Here is a 16,133-nt window from a genome sequence, read left to right as displayed (position 1 = left end):
ATTTAGTTATTTCAAAGTGGGGAGTAATCCATACCATTGTGCAATAAATTACAGATTGAGAAATGAAATCAGCAGAATGCGCCACTCCACATGGAGTATATTTATAAGCAGAAGCAAACTCATTAAGATTTGCAGAAACCAGAAGTTCAGAAAGGCAATTCCCCCTTCTCCACCGACAGCCATCGTAATAGATTTCCTTTCTTACCAAGCTGAGAGCTACAGGGAATGTCTGTGAAAGAAAAATGTAACGCAGCCTTTAAGAGGACTAGAGAAAACAACAGTGCAGATGTGATGAGAATCACAACAGCAACAATTGGTTTGTATGAGAGAAATGACTTCTCAGTATTCTGGGGAGCTACTCCTTTGCACAGCAGCAGAGATCTATCTATGCACCTTGCATTCCTCCTGGCCTGCACTGTGTTCACAGCTGAACATGCTCCTTGTATGCTCCAAATGATGCTATGGGCAAAATACGCTGTTTTTTAAACTACATTATAACAGCAATCGCCAGAATTCTATCATAATCTTCAAGGCATTTAGAACTGAATGTCCCAGGCTCACAAATGTGTAAGTACGTATCTCAATTTTATTTCAACTGGAATACTTAAAACTAGATGTTCACAAGAGGAATCGCAAGGGAATGGAAAAAGAAACTGGTGAAATGATTGGTCAGAAATTCATTCAATGCGAGGTGTGTGTCCCGTCCCCCCCCCTAAAAAAATGGTAATCCGTTTGGACAAATGGGTTCATATCCCAAATCTTATTGTGCTATTCAAGATTGTAATATATGATATGGACACAAATTAAGCTTTTTGGTGGTTTCTCCTTAGTGTGAGACTCCTTCCTCCTAGAGTAGGGGTGGCTAACCTTTCAACTTTAGGGCTCCTGGACCTTTAACAATAGTGTAGAAGAGGGAATTTCAACAAATGCAGCTATTCATCTCACTTATGACAAGCTGCACCTGCTGAAATTCCGTCCTCTACACAATTGTTAAAGGTCCAGGAGCCCTAAGGTTGACAGTTTGACCACTCTTATTCTAGAGGCCTCTCTAGAGCATCTGAAGCCCTGCAACAAATGACATTTACAACATCAAATGTAGTCAGACTGGATTACTGAGAATCCTGAAGCTCCCCCAGAGAGAGCTGAGGGCAATTAAGGCCACCAGACAGGGCAGCAAGCATCTCTAGCTGCCTTTCTCGGTTGTTTCTCTCTGCTCACCTTAGCACAGAGGTTCTCAAACTGGTGGGTTGTAACCCACCAGCCTTAGAACCCCTGCCCTTTTTCTTTAAGGAGCGGAGGCAGGGGGAAAGCAGTGGATCCCCTGAATCACACCACTGCAGGGGAAGGGGGGCTGTTTTTTAAATTTTACTTACTTGCTGCTGGGGTCCAGGGGTGCGGGGAGCCACGAAGAACACTCTGCAGGGCTCTCCATGGATGGTAGAATGTTAAAAAAAAAACAATCACAACTCACTTCCAATTTAGCGATCACAGCCAGGAAGTGGGTTGTGATCATTTTTTTAACATTCTACAAGCCATGGAGTGCCCTGCAGAGTGTTCTTCGTGGCTCCCCGCACCCCTGGACCCCAGCAGCAAGTAAGTAAAGTTGAAAAACAGCTCCCCTTTCCCTGCAGTGACGTGATCCTGGGTCTCAAACTGGCTGCTTTGCGCCCCACCCCCACAAAGACTGACCCTGGTTCTCAAACGCCTGGAGAATTTGAGAACCAGTGCCTTAGCAGATAATTTCCTTCTACTCCTTCCTGCTTTCTAGGGATGGTGATCTTCTACAAAAAAAGCAGAGATAAAAGACAGATATGGAAACGCTCCTGCTGCCCTGGGAATTTGCTATAGGACTCCCTCTAGCTTCCATAGCATGTGAACTGCCATACCAAATGCATCTCATGGCCACCAGCTACATATTCAGATCTGCTAAGTGCTTGACAACCCTCCTATTCCCAGCACTCAAGGAAAACAAAAGGCTGACTGAACTGATGGTAAACCACAGTTAGCTTGCTGGGTCACAAATTCAGCCAGCTCAGACTAAACCAGGGATGTTCAACATAAGGCCAGTGGGCCGGATATGGCCCATGGAAACGCTTTATCGGGCCCACGTGGTAATTGGGCTCTCCTAGTGCCAACTTTTCAGCAGTGCCACTTCTGCCAAGGCTTGGGAGGGAGAGATAGAGGGGCCTCAGAAGGCAAGGAATGCTGTGGGGGAAGGGGCAGACCAAGAGGGGCGAGAGAGGGAGATGCTAGGAGAGACCCAATTATCATGTGGGCTGCCCTTCCAGCAGTGCTGCTTCTGCCAAGGTGTCATTCCACAGATTTGCACATTTTCTCATCTGTTACTTGGAGCTAATGAGTTTTTATTGGAGAACCAAATGCTTTTTTCTGGTCATCATCTTCCTGCTTAATGATGTTATCTCCAGTCCTCAGCAGCCACCATGAATGCTATTCAGCCCACTGTTTAAAATGAGTTTGATACCCCTAGTCTAAATGAAGTATAGGAGAATTGTATATAGGGAACTGACAGAGAATTGTGTCCCTGGCTTTCAGACATTTGCTTCTTCGTATCTCTTCCCAAATATCAATCTATAACAATTATCTTGTATTACCTATTTGTTTGCTTTCATCACTTACCCATTGGGGCATCTTTCCTGCTTGAGGGTCATGATGATGAAACTGAAGAACCAAGACTGTCACCACCACAGATAAGCCCACAATGACCATGATGCTTGCAAAATACTGAGCTGTATATCACAAAGGAAAAATATAATAAGTGGTTCGTTATTGTCTGGGGAACATTTGCTTTCGTTTTTTACAGCCTTCAACACATAAAAAGGACATAAAAGTGCATAATATATTCCACATTACAAAAAACAGCTATAAAGGCACTTGTACAATGTAATGCATGTTGAAAACAAGAAATTAAAATGTTTAAATGCCTCCTAACCCTCTTTCATCTTTTTCTAATTCATTGTGCTACAAATGACCACTGATTACAGAAATGACAGTGTTGTTTTTCTAGATCAGTGTTTCTCAAACTGTGGGTCTGGAACCACTAGGTGGGTCATGAGCTAATTTCAGATGAGTCCCCATTCATTTCAATATTTAATTTTTAATATATTAGACTTGATGCTACCATGTTATGTAGCTGCATGTGGAGAAATGTAACAGACCTGTACTTTTAACAAGCTACTATGTATATTCTTTTAACAATGATAGTAAATGAGACTTACTCCTGGGTAAGTGTGGGTAGGATTGCAGCCTAGGATTGTAAAAAATGTTCCTGCTTGATGATGTCACTTCATGACATCCACTCATGACATCACTTCTGATGGGTCCTGACAGATTCTCATTCTAAAAAGTGGTCCCGGTGCTAAACATGTGAGAACACAAAGTTTGCTGTTGTAAATGGCAATATAGTGGCACACACAGCATGCCACTGGCAGCCATTTTGGAACTGCCATGGCTATTGCTGCTGGGCTGAAAGCCCACTGCCACCCACAGGAGCACAGAGAAGCTGATGCAGGGGTTTGGTGGTGAGAGGAATGGGTGCAGAGCATTGTTTCTCTAGAGCAGTGATTTTCAACCGTTTTCATCTTGCAGCAACTGGCAAGGCAATAAAATGGTCAAGGCACACCATCAGCTTTTTGACAATTGACAAGGCACACTGTGCTGTCAATGGGGGCTCACATCCCTATTGGTCCTATTGATAAATGACCCTCTCCCTAATTCCCGCGGCACACTTGGGGGCCAGTCGTGGCACACCAGTGTGCCACGGCACAGTGGTTGAAAATGGCTGCTCTAGAGTGTGCAACTTAGCAGCCACACACCTCCCTGCCAAGCTCTGCACAGCATGGAGCTCAGCAACATGGAAGTTTGGCAATGATGTGATTCCATCATCACGAACATCCAGCATTGTTAGGACAAGTCACAACATTGTGCAGCTGTGGGAGGGGTCCACAAAGCAGCATGGATCCCTTACAGAGAACACTGGCAAGAAGAGGGATGAACAGGGGAGTGCTGGGTGGGGGCAGGTGAGAGGTGGAATGGGGGAGAGAGGGAGCCTGGCAGCACTGGCATATGGCAGGATCCTATCCGTGTTCCCTCTCAACTAATTCAATTGGTTCTGTGCCAGCAAAATGGCTGGCACAGATCTAAAAAGAGCCATTCAGGCAGCTTACGTTTATCCCAGGATAAGGGAACAAACATTCCCTTAACTTGAAGATACTTTCATAACTGCCCCCCACAGGATGCAGCACCCGCTCAATTAGCACAGCTGCATTGGTGGGGGGAATTAGTTACAACTAGGCTGCAGGTCCAATTTAGGGTGCAATCCACAGTGCCTGCTTAGGTGGCGAAAGTCCCTTGCATGAGCCGATGAGTGTGGCAAAAGTTCCATAAAGCACTTCCGTGCCACTCTTGGGGGGATAGGCCAGCACACTAATGTGTGCTGGCCTCCCTGCACTGACATGAGCCCCAGGGCAGGGTGAGTTTGCACCAGCTAAACTTGGTCAGCACAGGGATCTGGGGGGGCATGTGGAAGGTGGGAAGGAGGTGGGAGGGAGGAGTTTTGGGGAGGGGGGGCATGAGTTAGCAGGCGGGCAGGGAGCAGGAGGTGGGGCCAGGATCTGGCACTTATGCTGGATCCTGGCCCCATTCCCAGGCAGCCTGGGCTGCTCAGATTTGTGCACCGATTTAGGCACATTGGGGCTACTGCAATGTTACCGGAGGTAAGGGTAATGCTTTCCCTTTGCCTCAGACTGGCCTGCAATCAGCTCCAAACTTGCACTGAATACAGAGCAGGCCTGCCGCCCTGCCTGTTCCAGCGCAAGTTAGGATTGTGCTGCCCGTCATCGACGCAGTGTTCCAGATTTTTTTTAATCCATTCAGATTGTGTTGGGGTGGTGGCATTTTCCCAATGAACTCTCAGGGAGGGGTCTTTTTGTACAATACAGTTATTGAAGCTGTAGTTTGGAGTGTCAAGTTGATGCAGAAAAAGGGGGCTGCTTAACTCATTCCCTTCTTAAGTCATTCTTTTTCCACTGAAAGCTCCTGCCCCCATCTCAGCTTCTTTTATTCTCACCAGGGAAGAGCAGCTTGGGGAACACTTTTCAGCAGAAAAATGAAAGGATTAAATGAAGAGCATAGGAAGGTGCCTTATGCGGTATCAGGCCCTGGTTTCGTCTAGGTCAATACTATCCATGCTGACTGGCAGTGACCCTCCAGCAAAAGCTCTTGCTTAGCTATTCCTAGAAATGCCAAGGACTGAACCTGGTAACTTCTCCCTGCAACAGACATGCCCTACAACTGAGGGCCATTGACACGTGCCCTGCCTCCTCTCCCGTCCTTTTGACCACTGATCTTCATTGGATCTTCATTATGGTTTAGTCAGCTGCAGAGTGCGTTTGTGGGATAAGCTGATATAAAACTGAGATAGTTTTGTATTAATAGGTACGTTATAAACATTATAATGAATACAAAAGGTACAATAGTGCATTAAAATAGGATTTTCTGCACTGGAGATGACCTTGTACAGACACCCCTTCCCGTTTGCCTGTACCCCGTCTGCTGGCAAAACTGGGAATATTGCTAACTAACATTGGAAGCTCATTTAGAGCAATGAAACATTGTGCCCGATGCAACAAGGAAGTAGTTCCAGCTCCACTGTAACTAGAGAGCCTGATGAATCTCAATCCCATTCTGATTCACTGTTCAGCAGGCACACTAAAGAACTGAGAGATGCGTCAGGAAATGTAATTTGGACGACAAGACTTAGATGAAAGCCAAAAATGTCTATGATTGATGAAGGATGCCACCTGAAAAGCTTGCTCCCTGCCAAAACTTTAATGTTCTCACACAACGCTGTTCCCCAAGAGGGCTTTTTAAAAACAACACCAAGAAGGGAAGATAAAGCTGCAGTCACACAAGATGGAAAAACCCAGGAGTCCTGGTTTTCAGTGACCTCTTTCACTTTCCCATTGCCAAGATGCTGTTTGGAGAAAGATGTCCCTCTCCTGCACGTCACCTTGCAGCCCTTGAAATTCTTCACTTTGCACATGGGTGGTTAAATGGAAGAACACGGGCCAAGTCACACCGCGCAAACTGACACAGCAAACTTCAATCGCTCTTTAAAGTGGTGCCAATAAACCACAAATCACTCACTACACAGAGGAGAAACAAGGCAAAGGCTGATACTGTTTTTCCAGCTGTTGAGGGACAAAGACCTGTGAGCCAGATTGCTCCTGTTTACTTTAAAGCAGTTCTGTGGGTCTGTGAGTGGAGCTGCTAATTTGGTTGGCAGTGCATCCCTGAGGAGAGATGGTTTAGCCCTTTCTTTCCACTTCATTGCCCCACTCTAAATCCCAGCCCATCCAACCATGTCGCATCCTCAGGCAGCAGATTGGCGGCGGGCGGGAGGAGGTGCTCACTCCATTCCATGCACCTCCTCCTCCCATTCCCTGGATTGGAGAAGAAGGAAGGGGCTGGGGTGAGAAAGAGAGTGTATGTGTGTGTGTGTGGGGGGGGGGGGTGCTCTAGCCCACCACTCACCTACCCTCCCACTTATGCTCTGTCCTTCCTTTTCCAATCCAGGGAGAAGGCAGAGCAGAGACTGGCACATCACCAGGCAAGGGGGGACATTTGGTCGACCATTTTGCTGCCTCAGGTGCTGGGAGGTCTTGGAACAACCCTGTCTGCTCCCCTTCCCACTGAAGGCACCATTAACCCCACAGTAGTGAAAAATGACAGGTACCACATCTATTCCAGTCTTTTCCCCTGTAGAACTAGTAGTGGCTTCACAGGGGGTGGAAGTGGGGGCTGGAATGCAAATTGTTGAATGACAGAGGAAAGGAAAGAAACAGTTGCAGCTGTTTGGACTAGCTGCAACTATGAAGTCTTTTTCCAGCAGGTACTTGCCATATTTTGAGGTGGCCATTCCTAAACCCATCACAGGCTATGACAAAAGTTTTCTTACTGTCATAGCTCTATGTGGCTTGAGCTTCTGTCTCATCTGGTTTTCACTTGGACAAAACAGTTGATTTCCTACTTGCAGTCTGCCAGAAGTTTGGTTATGCACCCCTCCCTGGCCCATCTGTAGCTTTTCTGAGAGACATAATTTGGGAAACATAGAAAGGTGTATCGCGGAAGTATGCGTGGCCAAGGAACTGAATAAGGCCTTTGTCTGGCACTGAAGGGTGAATGGTGAAGCATTCACATCTTGAATATTTGTCTCAAGCAAGTAAACTGCAATACTTGAGAGACAGCGCATGATTTATAGGTTAGGCCCTCAATCAAACAGCATGTAAGCCACTTTTCTTTTCCTTCATAGTACAAAATGGGAAGACCAATGGTGCTCACAGCCCTCATAAACCTATTTCTCTCTTTCTCACTCTCTCATACACACACACTTATACGCATGAGTGCAGGTCACAAGTCTCAGACTGAGAACAATAGCCGCAAGCAACACATTGAAAGGGTGGGAAGGTAAATGCCACAGCTGTGCTACAAGGCAGAAATTATTGTGAGAAACAGCAGGTTCTAATGCAGCATCCCTTGCCTGACAACCAGCTACTGGGGACATGAAGGAAGGAAGATCTGATACTGTACAAATTGAAAGGGAAATCCAACAAGGTTGTTAATTAGCCATGAACTCTGTCGTGCCAACATGCCAAACAGCACTGCAGGCAACTATTGCAAACACGGCTTGTGTGGAAATGAAAGGCTGTGCTTTTGTCCCTGAAGGGGAATCTCCAAATAAAAAAGGCAAAGTTTTAATCAGAAGCAAGTTACATGAATGCACTTTCCATAGTAGTTACACAGGAAGGCTAATCATAAGGACACTCTGAGACCTGCACTAAATAGCATGTGCTTTTGGCTGAAAGGTAGGATGAACATGTTTGATTTTTAGAAAGTAAATTGCATAAAGCTTTATTATCATTATAAATATAAAGGGTATTTATATGAGGTATTAAAACTCGTATGTTTTATTTATATGTATTTCCATCAGTTTCCATCAGCAGATTTTATCTCAAGGAAATGCAAAACAAGACCATCCTCCAAGACGGAAAAAATTCTACTGAGGGTCCAATCCTAACCAATTTTACAATACAATGCTGGCACAATGCAGCCCAGGGTAAAAGAACAAGTGTTCCCTTATCTTGAGGAGGCCTGTTACTCCCCTCTTGAAAAGTCACCTTTTGCAACATGAAGCCCAAACGCTAGGTCAGGAGCAGATTGTGCTGCATATCACCTGAAGGGTGGCAGGAGTATCTGTTCTTTAGAAGTATTCTGATCAGTATTCTGATCCCCTCACCAGAGGATGCAGCACAAGCCCCATTGGCACAACTGCACAAGTACTGAAAAGTTGGTTAGGCCTGTGCCCTGAGGAAGGATTCATACAGATGGTAGCTTATGTGGGAAATACATAGACATTTAGCTTTTCATTACATTACCCTGGAGTTGCTAAGGCCCCTGCTTTTGCAAGGCCCATGCCTTCGCACTGCTTATACATACGCCATTGTGAGAATGACAGTCTGCAGCCTGATATCAACATCATCAGGAAAGGGAATCAGAAGCTGCCAAACGTTACTGAATGCTAGCTGAGAAGGGGGTCAGATGTTATCTGCTTTCTGTATTCTTGCTGGTTGGCAGAAATTGGCTGCCTCACAGCTGTCTGGTGGTGGTGCAAACAACAAAATGTGAAAGGGGCTTTGTAGATGCTTCCAATTCAGACCCAGTCACCCAGGGGTGGATCCAGGGGTGGATCCATGTGTAGATTGTGTTTTGGGTGGAGGGCATGAGTACTACCTTAAGACATTTCTGCTCAACATTGCATATACACAACAGGGACCAAATGTGTACACCTGTAGGCAAAAATTGGTTAACTGTGTTAAAAATTGGTTATGTGTGTCCCATGGGCTATTTCTTCCTTTTTCCCCCCTACTGCCAGCATGCTCATAGAAAATCCTGTTGAGCAAACAGGAGCCATCACAACAGAAGCGAAGTAAACAACTTTTTACCCACACTACAGTATGTTGACACTGTCTCAAGTCAACAAGGTAGGTAGAACTGGGCTCCCAGTTGAATTTGGACCTCTGTGGCTGAGGTTTGCTGGGCAGGTAAACTTGGGCTCCTGCCCAGACTTGGAACCCAGATCTACCTCCCATTCCAACTCAGCTCGGTCAGCTGGGCACGATCTTGCTGCCAATGCCCTCCCAAGTGGGTGCTCCCCTGGTTCCTGACTTTGCTTCTCATTCCAGTAGGTGCCCTTCCCCACTGGTGCAACAGTTTGGGGGGGGCACACAACCATGGGCCCCCCTTTGGATCCACCCCTGCAGTCACTTTAGAGTTTCTAGTCAAAATACAAACTCAAATAGTACTTCTTAGGATCTGTTCCCAGGTGATGTAGCAAAATGCTTTCTGAACAACTATAGACTGCAAGTGAGAGAAACACATCACTGGAATTAGCTTTCATATTAAAACACTTTAACCCAGAGCGCTAGTTCTACCTAGCCTTAGCCCTAATGCCCAGGTCTTGTAAACAGGGGAGGGGGGATTGGGGGAATAGTTTTATGGGGAAGCATTTCATCAGAAGCTTCCATATCTGTAGGCTGAATATTTGGTATCAACATTCACAGGGAAAATTTCTTAGAGCAAATTCATTTCAGCTTTAAAAACAAAATTCTTTTCATCCAGTGCTCCAAGGCCTGATTTTATTCATGCATATGTGTGCTGCAATTTTATAGACAGAAATCAGTCTCTGGGGAGAAAAACCAGGGCACTCCACCTTTTTTTTTTTTTTTAAAGTGCATCACAAGCGTTTGTTACACTGCAAGTACACTGATTGAGAAGCTGCCAGATCAGAATACTTCTAGATACTCCTGCCACCCTTCAGATGATACACAGCACATTCTGCTCCTTACCTAGAGTTTGGGCTTCATGTTGCAAAAGGTGACTTTTCAAGGGGCTCTGAGAATAACTTTAAAATGCACTTTTTCCCACAAGCCTTGAAAGACACCCCCTAGTACATCAGGCAGCCTATCTTAGCTCTGCAGACATTTAATTAACAAACACCGTTCCTAGAACCACTGTGCCAGTAATAGCAGTGACGCCAGAACAGAAATAAAGAGGCTTTGGCATAACGAGGTTCTATAAAGAACCTGGGATGCCTATATGAAATCCAAGTCACTTGCCTCTATTCCCCTGCTTTGTTTGTACAAATGCTTGGCAGAAAAAAAAGGATTAGTGCGGCATGTTTATTATCGTCTAGCTACCCTGTATCATATTATCCCCATATTGCTGCTGAGGCTGAGAGTGAGTGATCTGCCTAAGGCCACCCAGTGAATTCAGGGCAGAAGTGAGATTCAAAGCAACTCATAGATTAGTCACTTAGCCACTGCACTACACCAGCTCTGATAAATCATGTTTTGCTGCACTGATTATTCTCTTCTAGAGCCAGTGGACTCTCAGCTTTAGTTAATTCCCCTTTTCAAAATTGTACATGCACAAACCAATCTACATTACAAATGTACATCAGTTACGTGCCGGTTGAACTGTCATGCTGTCCCCCAAAAGAATTTTGTTAATTATACTTTAACGAGGATGCTGAGCCTTTTCTATGGAAAAATTCCTCAGCTACCTTAAATGGAACTACAGTTCTCAGCATTCTCCCAGGAAAGGGAGTGACTACTGAACCATACTAGCTATAGATATGATGTTGGCGCTGAAACAGAGGAAGATTGCCTGGTGTGAACATGCTGGTTTGCCAGATGTCTCTATTTTAGAGCTCTTCCAGACGCAGTTGTTGCAATGGGAGGATTGTGGGATAGCATCATCAGACCAACCATCCAGTGTTATTCCAACAACCACTTCCAATGCAAATCAATCACAATTCATCAGCACTCTCTCAGACCAGGATGCCAAGTGGCTAAGAGTTGCAGTTTCCAGCTCCTGCAACAAGGACCTTAGGTACTCCATCCGTGCATGATGTCTACGTCTACACTGTGGTGCTCATCCAAGTCCTATTAAACCTGCTGGATGCCTGATTGTTACAGAATACATTTCCACCTGGGGCCAATAATTGTTGTGCACAACCAATACAGAACCAGAATTAGCTCAGAGCGCTCTCTTCAAAAAACAGACAGTAACATGGCGTAAGAATGCCATGGTGAACTGAGATATTAGAATCTGGATTTCTTCAGATACAATGGGGGGGGGGGGGAAGAGCAGTGATCACATGTTTAGTACTTTTTGTCATAAAGAAAAATTCCTTGCAAGTAAAAAAAAAAAAAACTAGCAAAGCAGGAAGAAGACTGGGCTAGGGTATTTCATTCCCCTCTCATGATGAGCTAATTTTCCTCTTACAAGGAGTTTTAACACTTGATTGAACACTAAAGCAAATGGTATTCCTCCCTGAAGCCTCATATGATACAGTGTACTGTACCACCGCATTTTATTGCATATTCCCATCCAAATTACCAGATGTGCTGGATACTCTCATTTCCAGATGTGCTGGATTCTAAGAAATAGGGGCATAGCTGCAATATAGCCTTATTAATATGAGGCTAGTTTCTGAACTCTTGCAACAGTATAGAAAGAATGCAGGCCAAAGTACCTTCGGAATAACTTCTAGTGACATTATTCTATGATAAGAGTTCAGCAGCTTATCAGCCCAACCCTACTGAAATCCCTGCGTGGAGATGCAGTGGCACTGGCATGGCTTCCACTGCATCCTGCAGGGAGTTTTGGCTGCTGGAAGTCTCCTTGGGGGGTAAGGGAACATTTGACCCCTTGCCCCAGCGTAAGCTCCAACAGCTGCAATGGGTCAACTTGGACCTGCATCAGTGATATCGCTGTTGCAAGTCCATGTTGATCTGTGCAAGCGGATCAGGCCCAGGAAAGAAGTTGGGATTTGGCTCATGCCGCCACCGCAAACCCTGCCCCCCTTCTGGGCCCAATCTGCCCTCCTCCCCACCCCTATCACTGCCCTGTTCCACCCACCCGTTCCCCCTTCTGCCCACCCTGACCCTGTTCAACCCCTTCCCTGCCTCCCTCCAAGCATACCTGCTCCAGCAGGCTTTCTGACATCTGCTGGAGCATGCAAGGCGGCTCTGGCTTTCCCATCAGCATGCCGGCAGCTTGTGCTGTTGTAAAGCGCTTTATGGTGCTTTTGTGGCAGCCAGTGCTAGTGGAACACACATCCCACCAGAACTTCCTTGGGCTGTAAGTGAATGTCTGCAAGCATAAACAGAATGTAAACTCTGATTGCCTGAGCACTCTTTGAAAGTTAAGCAGCTAAATATGTACGTTGTGAATTGCAAATGTTCAACAAGCAATGGAACTAAACCAGTATATGCAGCCTTTTCCCACAGTTGATGGTTGTGCGTGTCTAGGCCTTGAAGCAACAGCATCAGTACCCAGACTGTGGACTTGGGGCAATTATTAAAAGGTCAGTATTTAGAAGTAATGGTGGTGCCTCAAAAAGGAAACTGCACATCGGCTGCTCTCGTTTGAATTCACTTTAAGATTCCACCTCTTATAAGGAGTGCTGAGAGAGAAAGAGTTAATAATATGCTTGTTTCTAAATATCCACCCACAGTGGCAAAATCTGTGTGGAAAAAACCCTGCCTGCTTGCACTAATTCTCACTGAGGTGGGGAGCCTGGGGCTGAGTTCTACAACTTCAGATTGCAGGTTCAGACTGTTCCTGCGGGTGATTGAAAACAGAACAATTTCCTCTACGCAGAAAACAAGATATAGGGGAGAAGGGTTCAAGCCTAGCCTGTGGACTGAGGTCTAATAACACAGAGAATCAAAAGCCTGGAAAAAGAGTTCTTTGCCGAGCATAACAGTTCTGGAAGAGAATCGCTATAAAAAGAGACACAGGAAGATGAAGGGACAGGGGTTTCAGTGGCAGGGGTGGCAGAGCCACAGTGTATTTGATACACAGTGATCTCTGTATTTGCAGAAGACAGCAAATACAATAGGAAATGAATGTTATTTTTCTGCCTTTAGCCAGTACCACTCATAGTTCTTCTTTATAACTTTAAAAAAAAAAAAAAGGAAATGTATAACTCGAGCAGTCAGCCCAGCACAGGTCTATTTAGTTCCTTCAGGTCGTCTTTGTACTTGCGCTGTGTTACACTGCAAGAAATGATCCGAAACGTCGCTTGTGAGACTGTTCCTGTCTTCTGTCATCCCACACTGATCATGGGAGAAAAAAGGGAATTAACACATGTTTGCATGGAATAAGGTTTGTGAGAACTCAGCAGCACAGGTATGGAAAGGGCCAGAGCTCAGTGCACATCCTCTACATGCAGTAGGTTCTAGTTTCAATCCTTGACATCTCCGGTTGAAGCATGTCAGGTAGCAGGGGAGCCGCAGCCATTGAGAACAATGTTCAGCTAGACAGACCAAGCGATCAACTCACAGCCCAATCCTAACCAACTTTCCAGCACCGACGCAGCCACAATGCAACACTAAGGTAAGGGAACAAACAGTCCCTGGCCTTGAGAAAGCCTCTGCCCCCACACCGCAGGCTGCAGCACATGCCCCACTGGCACAGCAGCACTGGAAAGTTAGTTAGGACTGGGCTGCCCAAAGGCAGTTCTGTAAGTTCATATGGTTGCCCTGCCCTGACATTCATAAAATGTATGGACAAAGCAAGGCTGGCCTTGTACCTGAGCTGTAAATCAGCTTCAGCGCCTCTAACATGAACTCACGAGGCAGCCTTGGGCAAACTACTCAGTCACTCTCTCTCTCAGCCTCAAGGCTGCTGACAATATCCTGCTGCAATAGCTATGGTCCTGGGATGCTCTCCTGAGAATCTCTGAAATTGCACCATTGCACAAAGACTGCATGGCATATCCCAAAAATCATTTTGTGGACTGCTTATCTTCATTGTCTGGAACCAGCTAAGATAATAGACCCTAGGCAGACCTCAGCTGGAACTGGCAAGAAACCACTGACTGGATATCTCAGCCCAGTTGACAAAATCAGGAGGCAGATAGAGGGGCCAGGTGATCATAAACCATCCAACAGGATGAACACATAATATTAACCCTAGGTGTTTTTAGGCCATACAGATAAGATGCTTATCTATTTATGGATGGAAAGAAGTCATGGTGGCAAAATGAACTTTCAGAGTTCCATAGACTCAAGGTGGATATCAAACTATAGGATGTCCCAGATGGAGACATCTCTTGATCAAAAATCATTAAATGCTATATAGGAACAGAAACATTTCCACTTTACCAAATAAGTGTTGTGAGCCAAGGATTTCCTCAAGTGGGCTATTCTTGAGCTCCTTTTCAGTACCAACTAAAGTCATGCCATCCACTTCATAGCCCAATCCTGTTCCCCCCCCCCCGCCGTGCTGGTACAGCCACACCAAAAAGTATGTGCCACTGGGCACTGATATTTCATGCCCAACAAGGAGGATACCCTAATGACATTCTTGTTATACAGGGTTTGCCACATTTTTGACACTTGTCCCTAGTTAACTACAGGACTATCACATCAGCATCACATCATGCTTATATCCCTTAACTGTATGGCACGTTTCTCCACAAACATTATGTCCCTTACACATTAATTCACATCAAACCCTATGCACCCTTACTGAAGAGCCCAAAACGGGCAGCACAATCCTAATTGGCACTGGAACAGGCAGGCCGGTGGGTCTGCACTGTATCCAACACAAGTTTGGCACTGGCTGTGGCTCGCCCCAAGGCAAGGGGAAATAAGTCACCTTACCCCGTGTTGCGCTGCAAGTTATTTAGATCTATACCACTTAAAGAGGTGGCACAAATCCGAGCAGTCCGGAGCTGCCCCGGGCTGCTTGGGAACAGGGCTAGGGTCTGACATAAGTGCCAGACCCTGGCCCTGCCTCCTGCTCCCCGCCCTCCCACAGAACAGGCCACCCTTCCCCTACCCTGAAACACCTCCTCCCCGCCTCCTCTCCATGCTCCCCACACCTCCCAGACTCTTGCACCAACCTGGAAAGCCTGGGACAAACATACCGGGTCCAGAGCCTGTGTTGGTACAGGGAGGCCAGTGTGCATCCTTGCATTAGCCTACCCAACTTCCAAGTCAGCGAAAACGTGCCTTATGGCATGTTTGCAATAGTTCCAGGCCAGCACAAGGGACTTGCACCGGCCCAGGGGTGCGTTAGGATTGCACCTTCAGGCCCACAACCTAACCAACTTTCCAGGACTGACATAGCTGTGCCAGGTGGGCACGTACTGCGTCCTGCAGCTGGGTGGCAGTCACGGAGGTCTCTTCAAGGTAAGGGAATGTTTGTTCCCTTATCTCAGAGCTGTATTGTCCCTACCTTGGTGCTGGAAAGTTGGTTAGGATTGCACCCTAAGAGACTTTATGACTCTTTTCCGAGGAGGTGGAACTGCAAAACAGGGCTCAAGCGTTCAACTGCAAGCTTCCAAGAGAGTCTCTCTCTCTTTCCATCTTCTCGCGATCCCTGTGAAGCTGCTCTGGGACTTTCTGTCACTTAGGGGCCCAATCCTATCCAACTTTCCAGCACCAGTGCAGCAGCAATGCAGCCCTGAGGTAAGGGAACAAATGCTCCCATATCTTGAGAAGACCTCTGTGATTGCCTCCCTACCACGGGATGCAGCACATGCCCCATTAGCACAGCTGCACCGGCACTCAAAATTGAATAGGATTGGGCCCTAGGACAGGGTATGCAAAATAATATTAAGGAACTCAGGCATTCAGAGATAAATCTGGCAGGTTGCCTCCGTAGTTGCATAATCTAGGTCCAGGGGTTTCTGCAAGGGCTGTACTGCACTGTCACTCATCAGGGCAGGACGAGATTCTCCAGGGCACAGCAGCATAACAAGTCTCTTTTGACCATAGATGGTTGAGCCTGGCTCTGGATGAACCATTGTCTTTTAGGCACCACAAGATATGAATACGACTCTTTATGAAGGGGCTTTTAAATATAAATGCAGCGCTCTCCATGGCTTTGTTTCTTTTCGTCTCTTCTTGCACAAACTGTATATGAATTTTTGCAGAAGTAGCAGTGGCTTAGCCAATGCACTTTAGTTTTGAATATCTGTTCATTGTTCCTTTATGCTGCTAAAGAAGTTCTCTCTCTAAGTAATTTTTACATACTCA

General features: G+C 46.0%; 1 protein-coding gene across 1 annotated transcript in view; it reads right to left on the bottom strand.

Moving 5' to 3' along the window:
• The window catches only part of LOC136640827 (neuronal acetylcholine receptor subunit alpha-7-like), a 106,213-nt gene that overhangs the window by 5,630 nt on the left and 84,450 nt on the right, over positions 1-16,133 (bottom strand). Inside the window, exon 9 of the mRNA XM_066616176.1 lies at positions 2,638-2,747. Coding sequence (XP_066472273.1) covers positions 2,638-2,747 — 110 coding nt within the window. The remainder of the gene's footprint in view (positions 1-2,637; positions 2,748-16,133) is intronic.

The sequence above is a fragment of the Tiliqua scincoides genome, chromosome 2, assembly GCF_035046505.1.
Source record: "Tiliqua scincoides isolate rTilSci1 chromosome 2, rTilSci1.hap2, whole genome shotgun sequence".
NCBI classification, from domain to species: domain Eukaryota; kingdom Metazoa; phylum Chordata; class Lepidosauria; order Squamata; family Scincidae; genus Tiliqua; species Tiliqua scincoides.
The sequence above is the reverse complement of the archived record's forward strand: the minus strand, read 5'-3'. Positions and strand labels throughout refer to the sequence as shown.